General features: G+C 48.7%; 1 protein-coding gene across 2 annotated transcripts; it reads right to left on the bottom strand.

Annotated features, from left to right (window-relative positions):
* Positions 1-11,870, bottom strand: MLF1 (myeloid leukemia factor 1). 2 transcript variants are annotated; one of them, XM_058030933.1, is made up of 8 exons: positions 11,780-11,870; positions 6,543-6,717; positions 5,230-5,274; positions 4,337-4,426; positions 3,901-4,029; positions 2,301-2,460; positions 1,922-2,054; positions 1-1,774 (listed from the first exon to the last, which is right to left on the bottom strand). In XM_058030933.1, exons 1-8 carry the CDS (start codon positions 11,824-11,826, stop codon positions 1,672-1,674), a joined length of 882 nt encoding a protein of 293 aa, XP_057886916.1. In that variant the 5' UTR covers positions 11,827-11,870; the 3' UTR covers positions 1-1,671. The 2 variants fall into 2 exon arrangements, with proteins under 2 accessions (XP_057886916.1, XP_057886917.1); XM_058030934.1 differs by lacking the exon at positions 5,230-5,274.
* Positions 11,871-19,641: the final 7,771 nt, after the last annotated feature.

The following is a 19,641-nucleotide window of genomic DNA, read 5'->3' as shown; positions in this document are numbered from 1 at the left end:
TAAATAATAAATAACTTTATTAAAGAGTTGCATTTTCAGATGATTTTACAGAGCACAACTTGTGCCTTACATTGGAGAACAGTCTTGGTGTAGCAAAGGGATCTGGAGGGAACATTCACCTCTTCCCACTGTCACTTCAAACCCAGGATGTGCTTGTTTTATTTCACACAAAAATCCGAGTTAGCAGGTGAATTTTCAATTTAACAGCAGCAGCTCTCCAAGATTGTTGCTGTTAATTACTGAGATTATCTCACAAATTAATTGCAGAATCCACGTTGTCTCCAGTGGATGGAAAACGAGTCCCTGACTTTAAGGGGTGTCCAACCCCCCCCCCCCCCCCCAATCCCCACTGCTCATTAAAGGGTTCAATTATTGCCATTAACATTGATCACATCAACTTATTGCCACTGATACTTCTCTAATTCAGGAAGAGACCACAAGCAAATAATTGTCCTTCCCTTCTCAGAGCTCAACAGAAGTGCTGCTGATTGGGTTTGCACATTAATAAACATTAATTAATTAAAATTAAATAACCTTAAGCAGGAAGATAAAATATGATTTAGAGGCTTTTTGGCCAAGCAAATATTACTCTTAACTTACTAAACTCTATTTTATCATACAAACAGTACTTTTAAAGGCTACATTATAATGGAGCCTTGAATTTATATAAAGCTTTAGTGTTATTAATTTATATTATTTAATTTACAGAAATTCTTTCTGCTACACCACAGGGATAATTCTGCATGGTAGAACAGTACAGGGACTGAACACCTGGAATCCCAGGATTTTCCTGCTCTCAGGCACTGCTGGCTCTCCTAAACTATCAAATGTAGATTTAGGGTCATTCTACCCTCAGTAAAACACAAAGAACACAGAAAGGAGAGGGGTTCCTGTATCCAGGGCTCTTCACAACACAAGAAATGGTGAAATCATTCCAGTTAAGCTCATTTCTCCCATGTATTTTTCCCATGAGTAATTCCTATTTGCAGCTGACCTCAGGACACTGATATTACTACAGTATAATTAAAGTAATGAAATACTACAGACAATCCTCAAAATGGAAAATGATGGGCTAACTCCACAGAAACAAAGGATCAGGAATACAAAGTTGACAGATCAGGCACAGGAAATGAGGTGCAAGCACAGCTTATTAACATAAAAACTCTGATACATGTAAAGTATTGTCATATTTCAGTATTTCCTCTCATTTTATGTTACACCACAGTGAGTGTGGGGGTTCTGTAACAATTTATCACATGATTTTAAAGTAGTGCTTTAGAGTGTATTCAAGTTCTATTAATTAACCTATAAAATCAGTAATTATTTCAGCGACCCAAAATAAAGGAAATTTGCTTTCTGTGCAACTCAGAGTGGGAAGGAGGAGCTGCAGTACCAGGCTTAGTAAAGCCTGAGATTGGTGCAGCTGGAGCAGAAGAGCTCTGCAAATCCAAGCTGGTTTCACCAGGCTTAGAGACGTTCCATAAAGTGCTTTTAGGCAGAAAGTTGCTGGGCTGGAATTCACTGAGGTCTGAGGACACTGACAAGCAGGAGGAGCAAAGGCACAACACAGAGCAGAGATTGGTCACAAATCCAGGTGTATTTTTATGGATGCGAGCACTGAGCACCATTCATCTGCTCCAGGGAACCTCTGTCCCCAGGGAATGGGGACAGTTAATTCCTGGAGCCCTTCAGGGGGGCAGGAGTTCCTTTCACACTGAGAGCCTCCAAGGAATCCCTGGGCACCCTGGATCCCGGAGCTCCCAGGGGCTTCTCTCTGCAAAAAGAACAACAATGGTCACAATCTCCACGAGGACAGGAGGAATAACACCTGCAGTTCCCTTGGCACATGGCTCCAGAACTGGATTTTCCTGCTGCTGCTGGAGCCCCCTTACCCTGCAGGACAGCAGGGAACAGTTTTTACCTTCTAGAGCCACCTTCCCTGGGGCTGTAATGGGCACTCCTGGATCTCGAACCCTGCACAGCTGCTCTGCTTCGGCAAGGCCTGAACTTCATGATCTCCCTCTGCCACTCCTCATCAAAGGTGCCAGCCTCAGCTGGAAAACAGACACATTCATTTCAAATGTTAACAAAGAGGGGAAAAAAATTAATGACTATTAGGGGGTTTGGGTAGCGATTGTAAACTTTGTAGCCCACAATTCTCCACATGGCCTGCAACTGTTTTTGGGGATATGTAAAAGAGAATTTGGATTTAAAGGTGACTTTTAGGATATCTCAAGCTGGAACTTCCAAATCAGAGTGTGAAACACTGTAAAGCTCATTAACTGCCTAAAAAGACCTACATTCATCCAGGTTGATGAATTCTTGGTTCATCTCCTCATCCCCAGTCTTGGTGTTCTTGGATCTTCTGATGACATGAGCCCGGTCGTGGATGTGGTGACCAACAGAGATTTTCTCCAGGCCACTTTCAGAATCCTTCAGTGCTTTTCTTGTTTCTTTAACCTGTTAAAAAAAAAAAAAAAAAAAAAAAAAAAAAACCAAAGGGGGGAACTGAGTGTCCTTCCAACTAAAAATGAGGTAAAAGGAGTTCACAGAATCCCAGTGCCACCCCTGCCATGGCAGGGACATCTCTCACTGTCCCCAGTGTCCAACCTGGCCTTGGGCACTGCCAGGGATGCAGGGGCAGCCACAGCTTCCCTGGAAGAATTCCCTTCCAATATCCCATCCAACCCTGCTCTCTGCAGGGAAAAGTCATTCCCACTTGTCCTGCCACTCCAGGCCCATGCAAAGGGTTAAATCTTTTAAACCCTCCCCCAATAATTTGTTATCTTTCCTTTACAAAAGTCGTTTCTCAGGCTTTTCCAATTCTCTCATTTCCCGTCTTGGCTGTGAACACACCAACAAAACACAAATCAAGCCTCTTTTCCTTCAGCCACCAGAGAGGAAGATGAAACACACCTCAAGTTTTTAAACTGGGTATTAATTATTGGGGAAAACCCCTCAGTTTAAAAATGCCTCAGAGCCAAGGTTCCAACGTTCTCCTTGGCAACACAAGAGCAACACCCGATGCCAAAATTCCCAGCGTGAGGAACAAGCAGTTACTGGGCTGTGGTGCTGGCTGGCCTGGAGGGCAGGCTGGCCCTTATCAGTGTGCTGGGCTATTATTAGCAGCCTTGTGATAAGGGCTGTGCTGGAGCTGGGACATTCCCAGCCAATCCTGCCCACAGCCTTTAGGGATCCTGTCTAGGCTTTCACAGCCCAGGCCAGGTTCACATTCCCACCCCAGTTCCCAGCAGGATTAGACACGACAGCTGCAAGGGAGCTGCAGCCCAGGGTTATGTAAGTGTCTGCCCAAAGGGGTGCTTGCAAGGCAGGGCTTGCACAAATCAGTGCCTCTACTGGAGTTCAAGTGGACAGGAAAAGGATTCATTGCAGCAAAGAGAAGGGCACTGGAAAATTGCTGCTCTGTGCTCTGCTTTCCCAGCCTTGGATGGGTCTGTAATTTATTTTAGGGTGTACTTAAAGCACAAAATTACAGGGAGGAAATCAGGCCTTTAATACAGAGCAGGGATGGAGAGCCCTGTGTTTTCCTCAATCCCTAAATCTTCTTTGTGCAGTCAAGGGGGGTCAGGCTGTGCTTAGGGAACAGGGACAGGAGGAGAGGGAACAGCCCCAGGCTGAGCCAGGGCAGGCTCAGGGTGGACACCAGCAGGAATTTCCCCAGGGAAAGGCTGAATAAACACTGCAAGGGGCTCCCAGGGAGGTTTGGGGTGCCCATCCCTGAGGTGGCACTCAGTGACCAGGTGGGGACTGGGCACAGACTGGACTCAAATCAAGCTCAGCGATGGCAGGCAGGGCTCTGTAAAGCCCAGGAGTAAGTGTGTGCAGGGAAAGCAGCTGCAGGCCCTGCTGTGGTTGGTGCCCAGCCCCTGCAGCACTCACCCCTCCCGGAGCCGTGCGCGTCTGGCTCGTGGCCTGGAACACCTTGGGAGGCTCATCCCCCACTCTGGAGTAGGTCACCATGGAGGAGGAGCTGAAGCTGTGTCCCTCGGGCTGGATGGACAGGTCATCCTACAAAGCAAGGCAGGCTCACTGCTGGAACTTAACACTGTGGGTAAGAGCTGTTCCTTATTATTTTATTATGGAGAATATCCCTGCACAAAATTAACCCTCCTGGCACCACATTCAACTTCAGTTTTACCTTCAAAGAATAAAGAAAAACTATAAACACAATATAATCTGGGCAAAAACCCCTTTAATTCTTACTATCTCCTTGAGAGTAATCCCATTTTTCTTGGCATTATTTTCTGAGGAATATTTGCAATAACTGGCACTCTCCAGTGCAATAAATTCCAGAATGATTTTCTAAAGAACTCACGAATTTCCTGTGCATTTCCAGCATGTTGTTCCTCATGTTTGACATCATCCTGTCCATTGCAGAAAATGGATCCATAAAATCTGCATCCCACTAGAAAAAGGAAAAAAAAAAAAAAAAGACTCCAGTTAACACAGTCTCAGCTCTCCCAGTCCTGGAGCTGCTTTTCACATGCATTTGAATTCAAAAAGCTTTTCAGAATGCACTTCACACACAAACAAGCCAAAATGCACCTTTTCAAAAGGAAATTGAGGGAGTTGGATTAAGATGGGAATATTGGGAAGATGAAAGTGGAAGATTTGTTACCCAGATGTCAAGCTGGCCACAAAATGAGTTTATTTAACAAAAATGTTCATTGGATATTCAAGTATCCAATTATTTCACAAATGTGTTCATAAACCTCACCAGCTTCTGCTCTGAAAGTCCTGCATGACTCTTCAGGGTTTAAATTTCAATTAATTCATTTCCAGAGTTATGTATTTAAATGCAGCTTTCATTTTGCAACATTGAAGCTCAAAATGAAGTAAAATTAAAGGACAGAAAATTTTCAACTTATTTAAGTACAAGGAATTGGAATGCTCTGGGCAGGTGATGGATATTGAAGAGGACATTGCAGAAAACCCCAAGCCCACCTGCAGGGGCTGCCCTGCCCTGCTGGGAGCAGTGGTTTGTGCCACCCCACAAAGGCTGCTCCAGCAGCACTCAAGGTTTGCAGCTTCCCAGGGGTTATCCCATCCATATCCACAGCTCAGTGCCCCAGGAAGGATTCATTTCCCTGGATTTTCTTATTCCCAAACTGCAAACAGCACCAAAAGCAGGATGCAAGCGCAGAGCTCAGCCTCTGCCATGCTTTGGTTACACACAGCTTACACAGGAGCTACTCCAGGGATACTAACCCCTCTCCCAAAACCTGCAAAGGGCATGAGGGAGAAGCTGGTGGCCTGGAAAAAAAGGAGCAACATCTGGAATCATTATCAGGAACAGCAGAAATGACTTTTATATGCAGCAGATTACATGAAACATTTCACATCTAATCAAAATCACCCAGGAGGGCCTTGGTAATGAATTAATTAATCCCTAGGTATGCAGAAATAATATATTTATACTGGTGATATAAGAAAATGATAACTGCCACCACATCTAACAAATATTGATAAGAGTGTGTGAAAAGCACTTGGAGGTTGGCAAACATCTGAACCCCACAAGAACCTTGGTGCTGATTCCACACTTCAGGCCCCACCCTGCAATGCTCCATTCCAGTCAGGCAGCACTGAAAGCTGATTCAAATCAGCAAATCAACAAATTATCCCACAGATATTGAGGACTCCTGCAGGGCAGGGCAGGGAGATCCTGGGAAGCACAGGGGTGTTTGCAGGAAAGCCAGACTGGAGAATCAGACAAGGGCTGCAGACACTCGGGGGGACAGAAGGACCCAACCCCTGGCAGGAACTTTAATGGAAAAAAAGGAATTCTCCAGCTCTGGAATAGCTTTAGGAACTCTTCAGGTTTTGTATTGCATTTATGAAAGCAAGCACTGGGTAAGCGACCAGTTTGTTCATTGAATGTCTGTTCAGTGATCAGTGAGCCCAGATAAGGGATGTGCCGTGAGGGAGGCACCAGAGGAACCCTTCCATTTCCTGAGGGATGGAGGAGCTGAAGGGGCAGTGCCAGGGCTGCTCCCCAGGGCTGTTCCCCAGGCATGCCCGTTCAGGGGCAGTGCCAGGGCTGCTCCCCAGGAATGCCCGTTCCAGGGGCAGTGCCAGGGCTGTTCCCCAGCAATGCCCGTTCAGGGGCAGTGCCAGGGCTGCTCCCCAGGAATGCCCGTTCCAGGGGCAGTGCCAGGGCTGTTCCCCAGCAATGCCCGTTCAGGGGCAGTGCCAGGGCTGTTCCCCAGCAATGCCCGTTCAGGGGCAGTGCCAGGGCTGTTCCCCAGGCATGCCCGTTCAGGGGCAGTGCCAGGGCTGCTCCCCAGGAATGCCCGTTCAGGGGGCAGTGCCAGGGCTGTTCCCCAGGCAATGCCCGTTCAGGGGCAGTGCCAGGGCTGCTCCCCAGCAATGCCCGTTCAGGGGCAGTGCCAGGGCTGTTCCCCAGGAATGCCCATTCCAGGGGCAGTGCCAGGGCTGTTCCCCAGGAATGCCCGTTCAGGGGCAGTGCCAGGGCTGCTCCCCAGGAATGCCCGTTCCAGAGCAGAGTCCAGGACAGCACTTACCCTGCGGGGGCCCCTGGTGGCCACCTGCGAGTCCTGCTGGGCTCTGCCGCCCGCTCTCCTCCCCGCCGGTCTCTCCCCTCCCTCCGGGAGGCTCAGGAGCGGATCCCGCCCAAAAGGCTCGGAGAAGTTCCTCATCGCCCGCCTCATGTGCTCATGGTGGGCAGCAAAGGGATCCCTGCGCGCCAGAGAGCACCGCGTTATTCCAGCTCATGGACCATGGCTCCAGGATAGCCCAAACTCTGCTTTTTAATATTCCATAAGGTTCTTTATCCAATTTTTTTTACTTTAATAGGACTCAAATGGGCAATCTCCCGTTCCTAACAAACTCTGATTTTCTCTTCCCTTCCCATCTCTAAGGTTGGGTGTTTGAGATCTATTTCCTCTCAGCTGCCCTCACTGCCCTCCTGGCTGTCCCTATTCCTCTTCCTCATCCTCTCCAGAAATATCCATCCTTGCACCTTTCACTCCAGCCCGTGTTTAATACCTGCCAGAACCATAAACTGGCAGGTATTATTATATAAATAAACCATATTTCCAGTTCCCAAATTTCCTTCTCCCTGTCCCACTTAAAATACCTTAAAATGCTTAAAAATAATCATTATCCTCTAAATTCAGGCCAGTTCCATCTACAGTCACCCACTGCGGCACCTGTGCCTTCCCTCTCCACAAATCCTGTGCCCACATCCCTTTCCTGTGTTTAGGAAGATTCTCACTGGCTTTTTGTTTCCCTCTTATTTTCCCCTCCTCCACTGGTGCAGAACTCCACCAGTATTCACAAACCTTGGCTTGCAAGGAAAACCTTGCTCAGCTTCCCCAACTCTCCAAGCTGGTCAAGCCCTGATATTCCTAATTAAGGCCAAAAGAGGAGCAGAGCAGGGATTTTTCTGAAGTGCAGGGTATGGGCAGTGCTGCTGCCTGAGGGCCAGGCTGCAAAAGGACACTTCCCACACACAAATGGACACAATTCCCACACACACAAATGGACACAATTCCCACACACACAAATGGACACAATTCCCACACACAAATGGACACAATTCCCCCACACACAAATGGACACACTTCCCACACACACAAATGGACACACTTCCCACACACACAAATGGACACACTTCCCCCACACACATGGACACAATTCCCACACACAAATGGACACACTTCCCACACACACAAATGGACACAATTCCCACACACACATGGACACAATTCCCACACACAAATGGACACACTTCCCACACACACATGGACACAATTCCCACACACAAATGGACACAATTCCCCCACACACAAATGGACACAATTCCCCCACACACAAATGGACACAATTCCCACACACAAATGGACACTTCCCCCACACAAATGAACACAATTCCCACACACACAAATGGACACAATTCCCCCACACACAAATGGACACAATTCCCCCACACACAAATGGACACAATTCCCCCACACACAAATGGACACAATTCCCCCACACACAAATGGACACAATCCCCACACACACAAATGGACACAATCCCCACACACACAAATGGACACAATTCCCCCACACACAAATGGACACAATTCCCACACACAAATGGACACTTCCCCCACACAAATGAACACAATTCCCACACACACAAATGGACACAATCCCCACACACACAAATGGACACAATTCCCCCACACACAAATGGACACAATTCCCACACACAAATGGACACTTCCCCCACACAAATGAACACAATTCCCACACACACAAATGGACACAATTCCCACACTCAAATGACCCTGCTTCCCTTCCTCCTTGCTACCCCACTGAAAACCCTTTATTACCATGAGCAGTCATTCCCAGGCGTGGTTATTCAGGTTTAACACAGCTCACCCTCCTTCCCCTCAATTCCTGCACTCCCCACAGGGCAGCAGAGCCTTTCCTGGGACACCCCAGAGGGAAAGGCTCCAGGCTGCTCCTGATCCCTCCCTGCCCAGCCTTGCTGCTCCCACCCTTATCTCCAGCCCCACAAACAGCAGCTCCCACATCACGTGGCTGCTTTGATCCTGTGCCAAAGTCACACTTTATGTTTATTCTTTTCCCTTTCAAGTGAAAAAGACAAAACGTGAGGTTGGATTAATTTTGAAATAGGATTTTTTTTAAACACAAAAATATCCCTTTAAGCTACACCCAGACTTAAACTCAGCCCAGAAAGTGTTTTAGTGATGCCATGGAGCAGCCCCTGCTCTGCTCCCAGCCCTGGCTGATAAGGAGCTCACCCAGCCCAGGATGAAGAACAGATGGAAAAAGCTCTGGCATGAGCCAAGGGCAGGAACCACACCAGCAGCACCATTCCAGCAGATCCCAAACCCCAGAGAGGCTGGGTTATCACACACAGAGAGCTCCCTGGTACCAGGGACAGGGAAATCAGACACAAACTCAGGAATGGCAGGCTCAGGAACACGAGGAAAGGCCCTCAATTCCAAATTTTAGGGAGTAATTAATAAAAAGAATAAATGCTATCAAGCTTCAAAAGAAACACTCCCATTTTGGTACGAGTAGGGTAAAACCAATGGAAAGGGAACAGAAAGTCCATGTGGAAGACAAAGTTTCCAAGGAATTAAACCCTGGTGGCTCCAATGACTGAAACTCAAGCCAGAATTGCAAGAGGAGCAGCTCACCCTGACAGACACAGATGTACTGAACAAGGCACAGTCTCTGCAGGGGACCTGCAGGAACTGAAGATCCTTGCTCCAAGCACAGATTTTATGGGATGACAGCAGGTGTGGGACACTCTAATTTAACAATTATTGACTTAAATACGACCTTTTTTGAGGGGGGGGGAGATACTTTTGATGAGAAGGCTGAGATTTTTGTTATAGCATAGAAGTGATGAGGAGAAAGCGAGGGGCTCACAGGGCTTTGCACAGCACATCTGTGCCCTTCACGTGTTAAACACTAAATTATCTTTAAAATTAAATTCTGCATGGAGACAAACTTTATACATTTATTGCTCCAGCACTCTGCAGTAACAGAATTTTGTCTAATATGTATTAACCTGACCCTCACCTGACATTAAACATGAAGTGTAATGTTAATGCTTACTTCAGTGCATGAAAAAATCACTCCTAGAACAATAAACCCCACTTATTACTTTTGTAAACTGTACTTGGTATTAGATGTGTTTCTTTTTATTAGCTATTAGATGGAAATATTAGATTTTTCCCCCACTCATGAAGTTATGTAAGGCTGCAGCTGCAGATTCCCCCTGGAGAGAACACCTGGCACAACAAACTAAAGAGAATCAAATGCAGAGTGTGCAGCTGGCAGGGCAAACAGAGCCCCTGCAGCTGGGCAGGGAGTCAGGGATGAGCCCAGCCCGGCCCTGCACCTGTGGGTGAGTGAGTGAGTGAGTGAGTGAGTGAGTGAGTGAGTGAGTGAGTGACTGCCGCTTCCCCGGGACAGCTGCTGCACAGGGGCTCCAGCCCAGGCACTATTTCCAGTCCAGCACCAAATCTCTCCTTATGAGGCAGCTGGAGCCCATTATGACTCTATTTTGGAGCTAATCTTATCTGAGGTAATCAGCTCATTTCCTCCACTCTATGCAAAGCAGACTGACAGGACAGTGCTGAGAAAATCAAGCCTCGATTTCCAGCTCGTCTTTCACACACGCTCCCTGCCTCCACCTCCTGCAATCCTTGTGGCTACAATAACAAGGAATAAATTAATAAATAAACAATTGTTATTTCAAACAAGACATAACTTCTATTATAACTTTAATTTCATGCAGAGGATTGCATAGGGAAGTTTCCTGCACAGAACTCACGAGTTGTTATAACAGCAGGAATATTCCTAGAAACCAAGAGTGCCAACGCGTGTGGCACAGCTTTGGGAATTCTCCTGGAATGTGCTGTAGCTCAGCGGGAGATTCTCCTTTAAGCAGCCCCAGCAGAGCTGCCAGTAACCAGGAGATGCAGACAACAAACCACATCACAGGGCCTGCTGCTCCTTCCTCACCCACCCCTTATCACGGCTGCTAATTAAATTCCTGAGAGTTTTTTCAAAGATTTAAAATAATTATTGAGGCTCCTCAGCGTGCTCTGATCCCATTTCCATGCACTACAAATCACAGTTTCTGACCAAAGACATGAAACGGGGCCAGAGCAGGTAATTCAGCAGCTCTGGCTGAGGGGAGAAGCACCTGCATCACTCACTATTTATATTTAGATTCCAGTGGCAAAAGAAGATTCCCACATGCAATAAACCGGGCTCAGACTTGAGTTCACAGACAGGAGCCACCACTGTGCTCACGGTATGGAAACAGAACCTCAGAATGGTTTGGGTTGGAAAGGACCTCAAAGATGGTCCTGTCCCACCCCCTGCATGGGCAGGGACACCTTCCAGCACCCCAGGCTGCTCCAAACCCACCCACCCTCGGACAGCTCCAGGGATGTGGCACCACGGCTTCTCCGAACTGCCCGTGCCTCACACGGGATAAGAACAAAACCCAATCTGCTGGGGTAAAGCAGCACCGTGCCCTCGGGAAACGAGCACAAGGAGACAATTTGCCATCAGTGCTCTCACACGCGCGTCGGCAAAGTTTGAATTGAAGGACAGCCGGCGCTCTAAGCAGGGCTGGCACTGAGAGGAGTTCAGAGGCCGCCTGCGGCTGAGCCATTAATTAAACACGCACATAAAGCCGGATGAGCTGCACCGCTCGCAACCTGTACTTGGGAACCTGAGGAGCAAACAAACTCCAGGATCTCCAGCAAGGAGGCGAAGATCTCCTCTGTGAGAAATGTGGATTAAACCCTTCCCTGCTGAGAGGGGAGGCAAAGCCAACTCTCCGCTATGGAAGCTCGCTGAGGACGTTTAACCCCCGCTTGGCTCTGGGGGGCACGGGCGGTACCGGCCGGGACACACGGGCGGTGAAACGGCCCCGACAGCGGCATTAACCCCTTTAACCCGCCCCGGTCCCTTGAACCCACCCCGATCCTTCCACCAGCACTGACCCCTTTAATCCGCCCAGCTCCTGACACCTGCACCGATCTCTCTAATGTGCCCCGGTCCCGGTCCTTCCCCCTGCCCCGACCCCTTTAATCAGCACCGACCCCCGGAGCTGCCTCAGCCCACAGTCGGTCCCACACACCCACCCCGCCCGCCCGTTTCCAGCCCCGGACCAGCCCGTCGGAGCCCACCGCCGCCCCAGCCCGCTCTCCCCCCGCCTCACCGCCGTGCCCCGCAGCCGGCCGCCCCTCACCTGAAGAAGGGATCATCCTCGAAGCACCTCCCGAGCCCCCCGAACATGGCGGCGGCCGCTGCGCTCTGCGCGCCCCCGGCCCCGCGCGGCCCCTCCTCACCGCGCCGCTCCGCCCCGCCCCTCCGGCGCGCGTGACCTCCCCCGGCCGCTCCCATTGGCCGGCCCGCAGCGAGGGGCGGGGCTCCACCGCGCGCCCCCGTTGCCATGGCGACCGCGGGGCCTCCGCTCCAGAGGGGCCCCGGGAACGGGGAAAGTTCCGGAAATTCCCAAAATTCGGGAAATGCGGGAAATGCGGGGATCGCGGGGATCACGGCCCCTCCCGCAGCCCCCCTCTGCCACCGGCTGCCCCCGGTCCCGGGCAGTGCCAGGCGGGGACAGGCCCGGCCCCAGCGCGGCTGCGGCGCGTCCCGCTCCTCGGCGATTTGAGAAAAAATTCCTTTTTTTCCAGTAGATGGCAGTAAAATAAAGCTGCGGGCTCCTCCTGACGGCTGGAAACTGCGGGACGGGGGACAGAGCGAGAGGCTGCGGTGAGGGACCCAGAGCAGCTGTTGCAGGGATCCAGCGGGATGCCCTGCTAATCAGAATATTGACAAGTAATTAATAAATGACCACTGTAAATGATTTAATCACTATGCTAAAGACGCTGCTTGTGGCATTTTTAGTGTAAAGAAACTTTACCTTCAGAGCAGTTTTAAATAATCTTTGAGTAACTGCAGTGCAGAGGTTGAGGTCACTAAACTGTTTGTAATATTCTGTGTGTGGCTTCAAACAAAGCTGAGTTCCGTGTGAGAGCAGTAAAACCCATCCCCACTGGCAGGAGATGTCCTGAGAAGCCCAGCAGAGGCAGAGCTGCTCCCTGAGCTGGTTTGTTTGCTGCTGAGCTGCTTTATTTGCTGCTCTCGCATCCCCAGAGCTCACCTGGGCTTGATGCCCTCAAAGGCCACCTGGAACAGAGGCTGGAAATGATAAAGGAATAAAGCAGGGATTTGTCAAAAGGCCTTTACAGGACACACCCTGGGCAGTGCAAGAGCCTGGCCAGGGCTACACACAAGATGGACCCCAAGTCACAAGTTCTCACACTTTTATCAGTTTTGGTCCATTTCCACATTGGGTTCATTGTCCAATTCCAGCTCAGGCTGTGCAGTCCCACCCTCCCAGTTTCTCTCCTCCGTTCCCTGCTGTTTGCACTGCTTGGGCTGAAGCTGCAGCCTTGGTGTCCTTGGTTCTGGGGCTGGACAGGGATTGTTCTGTGTGCCTGAGCTGGGAGGGGAGCTGCTGGCACTGTGTGTGGGGTTCAGAGTTACCCACTGTGAGAATGCAGTGCAGAAAATGGGAAATATAAAAGCTGAAGGCATCAGGGTGACCCTGTCCCTGCAGCATTCCCTGTCACCAGTCACTCCCCAGCCTGGAGTGAATCCCAAACCCTGGGATCTGAGGGAATTCCAGCAGGATCACCTGGTTGCTGTGGTCTGCAGCAGTGCTGCAGCCTCAGTTCGTTCCCCTCTGATGTCCCTGCATGGATGGATCCTGTTGGAACAAGGATCTGCTCTCCTGACAGCACGGAAACACTCCAGGCTCCTCTAATCCCAATGGTCATCCCAAACAGGCATGTTTCCTGTAGGGAATGAACACAGGGAATGAATTCCCACTGCCAGGGGCAGGCTTGGGTGGGATTTTGGGCAGGAATTGTTCCCTGGAGGGTGGGATGGGAACATCTGGGATGGGATTCCCAGAGCAGCTGGGGCTGCCCCTGGATCCAAGGCCAGGCTGGACCCTGGGGCTGGAGCACCTGGGGCAGTGGGAGGTGTCCCTGCCCAACCCAAACCATTCCACGACTCCCTCAACTCAGCCCTGTAAAAATAAATTATTTCTACCCACTGTGGAACTGTCCCACAGCTGCTCCCAGCCCTCCACATCCCCCACACTCCCCTGGTTCATCTTGTGCCCACTCTGACTCCCAGGGATGGAACCTCTGCCAGCCAGAGCAGCTCCAGCCCTGGATCCTGTGAGGAACCCAGAGATGAAACTGCAGAGGTTGTTAATCCCCCATTTTCCTGGATCCTGTGCAGGATTTGGGGGATGAGGCTGCAGGAGTTGTTAATTCCCCATTTTCCAGGATCCTGTGCAGGATTTGGGGGATGAGGCTGCAGGGGTTGTTAATTCCCTATTTTCCAGGATCCTGTGCAGGATTTGGGGGATGAGGCTGCAGGGGTTGTTAATTCCCCATTTTCCAGGATCCTGTGCAGGATTTGGGGGATGAGGATGCAGAGTTGATCCCTTTGCAGCTGTAGGAAGGAGCTCATTATGGGGTGCTGTGTTTGCACAGGGATCTCTTTAATTGCCCAGCCCTTCTCCAGCTCTGGGGCTGCTGCAGCTGCAGCTCCTTTGTGCAGATTAAAAGAGTTCTGTGAGGAGCTGCTCGTGCTGCAGCTCTGCCAGGCTGGAGGGCATCTCCAATCAGATTAATGATGTCTGCCCTAATGGAAGAAAACTTTGCATAAATGAGATTATGGTTTCTGCTGAAACCTGCCAACTCTTATTCATTTGCAGTAAATATTATCTTTAATTAAAAGTTTTAAGGTATCTTGTTCCTGAGCTAATGAGATCTACAGTGATTTCCCTTAGGAATTAATTTACCTTCTTAATTCTTATTCATTTTGGTGATAGGACTATTTAAATCTGCTCCAGACTTCAGAGCTTCCTTGAGCACTTTCAGCCAGAACAAAAGGTCATTTTGCCATATTGATGTTTGTTGGTATTTGTAATTCCCTTGTTCTCTCTCCATTCCAAAGATCCCTGTTTAGTTCCTGCCCCAAACATTTCCTTCCAAGCCCTGAGTTCCTCTTCACTCCTCATGCTGAGAGGTTTCCCTCCCACCAGTCTGGGTTTGTGTTTTCTGTTGCCTCCAGAGTAAAAATCAGTTCTGGTGATGCCCAAAAAGACTCTGATTGTGATCAACTTTTTATATAAAACACACTAAAATCTGTGGGAAACACTTGGTGAACTGCTGAAATACTCCCAGGGAATTCTTCTGCCTTTCTGGGAAATCATCCACTCTAACTCCTCTAATAATCCAAAGGATTATTTTGAAGCAGCTTTAACACTTGGAGGTGAAAATTGCATTTCTGCAGATGTGTTTGAGTGGGAAAAGTGCCAGACTGGGCTGGGAGAGCTGGAGCCAGAGCCCTCCCTGAGGCTGCACACACACTGCTGGCCACACTGGAATTCATTCACTATTAGAACTAATAGACAGGGTTCCCTTCTTTAAAACAGAAATACAGATGCAAATTACCCAGCAAATTTCAAAGGAAATACCCGGTTTGTACACACAGAGAAGAAACCAAGAGGAAAGAAAGAATTAATTCTCCTTTGCTCATTGTCAGCAAATTTTTTTTGCTGAAATCCAATGTGAATCCTGTGAATCTCCTCTGAAGATGCTGGGTCTGACAAGGTTTAAAAGCTGGGTAATTAATTACCCTAATGAGGGAAATGGAGCAATCAGAGCCAAATGTTGACCAGGGGTGGTTTTGATCTGATGAAATATAAAATACCTGTTCAGGACTATGCTGTCAGCCTACTTGGATAAGTTGAACCCTATTTTATAGAAGATGCAAGCCAGGGAAAGACAATTCCTCCTTTCTACAGAAAAAAAAAAATCAATTTCTTTTACTCCTTTCTACAGAAAAAATAATCAATTTCTTTTACTATTATTCCAATCTTTTCCATTCCCCACCCAACAACTTGTGACAGAAAACCTCCCCATGTCCTCTCTTTGTGCATAATTAGGAAATATCCCTAAAAAACTGCCCTTGTGTGCCTGCAGCTGATAAAAGGAGTCACTCCTGCCTGCAGGAACTCCTAACCCTGAACTTGCAGCACCAAAAAAGGGGAAGAAACACATTTTGGGGCCCGGGTTGGGTTATAAATAGAGCTGTCAGCAGCTCGTGCAGGCTGCTGATGGTGTCCCTTTTATAACCCAGCTCCCTCACCCACACTGATGGGAGATTGGCAATTAGGGATGGGCTAATGAACAGTGCTGGGTGCACAGATCCCTCTGGGAGCAGGAGGGACCTTGGGCTGTGCCAGGGCCATTCCAGCCTGCCCTGCCCATAAAGTGGGAAATGGCATTTGGGGTGGGTTCCTTTGAGGAAGCTGAGAACTGGTACAAACCCCAAAGTAAGACACCAATCTGGGTACAAAACACCTGCAGGGACTGCCAGGCTGGAATGGCTGGGATGGATCCTTGGTGTCCCCCAGGAGCTGGATGTGACACAGCCAGCCAGGCCTGGCACCTCACTGCCATCCCAGCTCATTCCCAGCAGAGCCAGGAGAAGCTTTTGGGGCTTTTGGGAAGTTCTGGATGTTCCTTTTCAAATCATCTCTGCAGTGGAGAGTCCCTGAGGTTTGGGTTTAATGAATCCCTGGCCTTCATTTCCCATTGTGAGCCAGCATTTCTTTAATCAGCCCTAATTTTGTGACTTTATTTTCTCTTGGTTTTGTTTAGCAGAGTGACAACTGAGGCACAGAAATATTCTCCCCAAACACCAGAGCAGTGGGAGCTCCATCCCTGACCCCAGGATTTGATCCCAACTAGGATTTGTTCAGATGGGCTCTGGTGCCATCCATCAGTCACTGGGGATGGAAAAAGCCTTTGGAAGCACAGGGAATTCTCTCTCAGTTTGCATTCCCAAGTCACCAAAAATACCCATTGAAGGTGCTTGAACACCTTGTGTGGGATCTCAGGGTTATTCCTTAACAACTCAGAGTTATTTGCCCCTGCAAGGGAGGGACAAATTCCTGCTCAGCCTCGGCCCCAGCAGAGGGGCAGGACAGGGAAAAGCACTCACTGGGTTTTGGGGCTTCCCTCAGCAGCACCTCTGGGGAGCCCTGATTCCTCTGAAAGCTGGAGAGGCAGCAGGGGCAGAGATCTGGATTTGGGCTGGATTTTGGAGGTTTTTCACAGGAAAATGTGTCTCAGGTTAATGGTGAACATCATCAAAACTGAGCCCAGGTTTGGCCACGGCCTCAAGCTGGGAAATCAGACAAAAATACAGAACAAAAAATCTCACCAGAGCAGCAGGAGCTGCTTGATTTATTTGGGGCTTCCAGGAGCCCTTTCCCAGAGGGATCCCAATCCAGGTTTTCCTGGGACTGGCACCAGGTGAAGGCACTTTCAGTCCCTGTTTAAAGCCCGTGCCAGTTCAGGCCATGCTGTGTTTGCTCCAAAGGGCTCTCCTGCCTCAGGGGCTGCAGCTAAAAATGCCTCCTGCTACTTCAGCAGATCCCATTAATCCCATGTTCCAATTAGTCCTGGACAAACTGAGGGTACAAGTTATCACCACATCGAGTTCCCAGCTCAGGTTCTGGCTGATGGCACAGCAGGGCAGGGATAAATTGTCAGTTCCACCAGCCAGGAGAGGTTTCACTGCTCACTGGAGAAACACCCAGCTTCTATTACACAATTACTTCTTAATTGCATTTCTTGCAGCCCCAAACTTCCAAACATTTAGCTCTGCTTACCCAGCTAGTGAGAAATAGCAGAATTAGTAAAAATAAGGATTTCCCAACTATTTTGGGAGAAATGGGAGCACCTGGGGCCCTGCTTCATTCTGTGCCCAGCAATGTCAGGAGCAAGGTTGAAGGAAACCCGAGAGGGCTCAGCCCAGCAGGGCTCCATCCCCAGCAGCTCCTGTTTCCATTTCCCACGGACTGGCAGAAATGAGGTGTCCTCACCCCTGCAGCTGCTCCTTCCAGGTGGGCTCAGAGCTGCTCTGCACTTTCCTGAGGTTTCAATGGATTTTTAGTGGGAGAGGCCTTTGGACTGTGCTGTTCCACAGCTGATTTCAGTCCACAGGTGACATCAGCTTCTGCCAAGGCAGCTGGTGATGAACTGTTGGTAAATGTCACATAAAAGCAAGGACTGGAGGAAGATGTGTAAGAACATGGAAATTATTATTTGATTTAAATATCTCTTCAGCTCCCAGTTGCCCAGTTCAGGAATTTGTACGAGGCCTGAAATAAGACAACAAGAATTTATAACAAAATACTGTTAAATTCACTGGTACAGAATCAGGGAAGCATAGAATGCTTTGGGTGGGAAGGAACCTAAAGATCATTTAATTCTCATCCCATCCACGGCAGGGACACCTCTCACTATTCCAGGTGCTCCAAGCTCACCCAGCCTGGCCTTGGGCACTGCCAGGGATGCAGGGGCAGCCCCAGCTGCTCTGGGAATCCCATCCCAGCCAGGAATTCCCAATTCCCAATGTCCCACCCATCCCTGCCCTCTGGCACTGGGAGCCATTCCCTGTGTGCTGTCCCTCCATCCCTGTCCCCAGTCCCTCTGCAGCTCTCCTGGAGCCCCTGCAGGCCCTGCCAGGGCTCTGAGCTCTCCTGGAGCTGCTCCTCTCCAGGTGAGCCCCCCCAGGTGTCCCAGCCTGGCTCCAGAGGGGCTCCAGCCCTGCAGCAGCTCCCTGCTCCCCTCTCCAGCAGCTCCAGAGCTTTTGTGGGAGCAGAGCCCCTGGAATGTGGGAGCTGGGCTGGGAGCTCAGCTCACCCTGCTGGGAGCACCCTCCTCCTCCTCCTCAGTGTCCTTCCAGGAGCAGGAGCCACCCGGAATCCCCTGTGTGGCCATTCCAGAGGGACCCAGGGCACTGAGCCATTCCCAGCCAGGTCTGCTCTGTGTCCAACCTGGGCAAAACCAACCAGGCAACGCTGCCCTGAGCCCAGACTACAGCAGGGGAGTATTTTCAACCCTGGTTCGTTGTCGGTTTAGGGTTTGTGTCCCTTTGAAGCTGAGGAGTCCCCCCAGCCCCAGGTTCCAGCTGATCCCCACTCACAGAGGGTTCTGGAGTTCAGGGGTCCCACTAAAAATAACTCCCTCCTTGTGAGCTGACAGATGGGAAAGTGCCATGGTGCAGAGGGCTGGTTTAGGGTTACAGCTGGCACAGGGGCCCTGGCATCACCCAGGGCTGGAGTGACTGGAGCAGGAGGAGCAACATCTGATCCTGGCCAGGAGGGGTTTCTTTGACAGCTTCATCTGAGCAGCAAAATCCTCCTAAAATATTGTACCAAAAACAAAGAGAACCAGTTAAAAACCACTCCCAGGGATGTGCTGGGAGGGACTGGGAGGGTGGCAGGGTAAGAAACCAGAAAAATCCCCCTACAATGAACCCCCTGAGGCAATACCCAAGTTGTTATTCCATGAAAAGTGCACAATCTTGACGAATTCATGGATGGTCTGATCACTGGGCTGCTTCTGGAACGATAAAAATCAACTTTATCCTGATTTGCTCCTTGTTTCCAGTGGTGTCTGGAATATTTCAGTACATTTTCCATTCAGCTAAATTTTCTAAATGTTACTTAAATTATCTAAATGTTATCTAAACATTTAAAATTTTATTCATTTAACTTATTTAAATTAATTTAATTTATTAATTTAATGTATTGATTTTAATTTATTTAAATTACCTAAATGTCATCTAAACATTTAAAATTTTATTCATTTACCTTAAATTAATTTAATTTATTAATTTAATGTATTGATTTTAATGTATTTAAATTACCTAAATTACCTAAATTTTAATGTATTTAAATTACCTAAATGTTATCTAAACATTTAAAATGTTATTAATTAAACTTATTTAAATTAATTAAATTTATTAATTTAATGTATTGATTTTAACTTATTTAAATTATCTAAATTATTGAAATATTATTTCCATTTTCTTTCCAGGTCTTGCTCCCAACTCTCCTCCAGCAAATTTAGATCTTGATTAATAAGCAATAAATAAATAAACAAACAAACTCTACTTTAAATCTATTTACAGCCTATTGTAACATTTTCTAATATTCTACAGGGC

This window comes from Melospiza georgiana, chromosome 10 (genome assembly GCF_028018845.1).
Source record: "Melospiza georgiana isolate bMelGeo1 chromosome 10, bMelGeo1.pri, whole genome shotgun sequence".
In the NCBI taxonomy this organism is placed as follows: Eukaryota; Metazoa; Chordata; class Aves; order Passeriformes; family Passerellidae; genus Melospiza; species Melospiza georgiana.
This window is presented reverse-complemented; position numbering and strand designations above follow the sequence as displayed.

Coding starts and splice junctions, on each gene's coding strand:
- MLF1 (XM_058030933.1), bottom strand. CDS start 11,826: ATGTTCGGGGGGCTCGGGAGGTGCTTCGAGGATGATCCCTTCTTCAG. Junction 5,275..6,542: donor CCACCAGGGGCCCCCGCAGG/GTAAGTGCTGTC, acceptor CTTTTTTTCCAG/GCCACCAGCTTCTCCCTCAT. Junction 1,775..1,921: donor AGGGAAGGTGGCTCTAGAAG/GTAAAAACTGTT, acceptor TTCTTTTTGCAG/AGAGAAGCCCCTGGGAGCTC.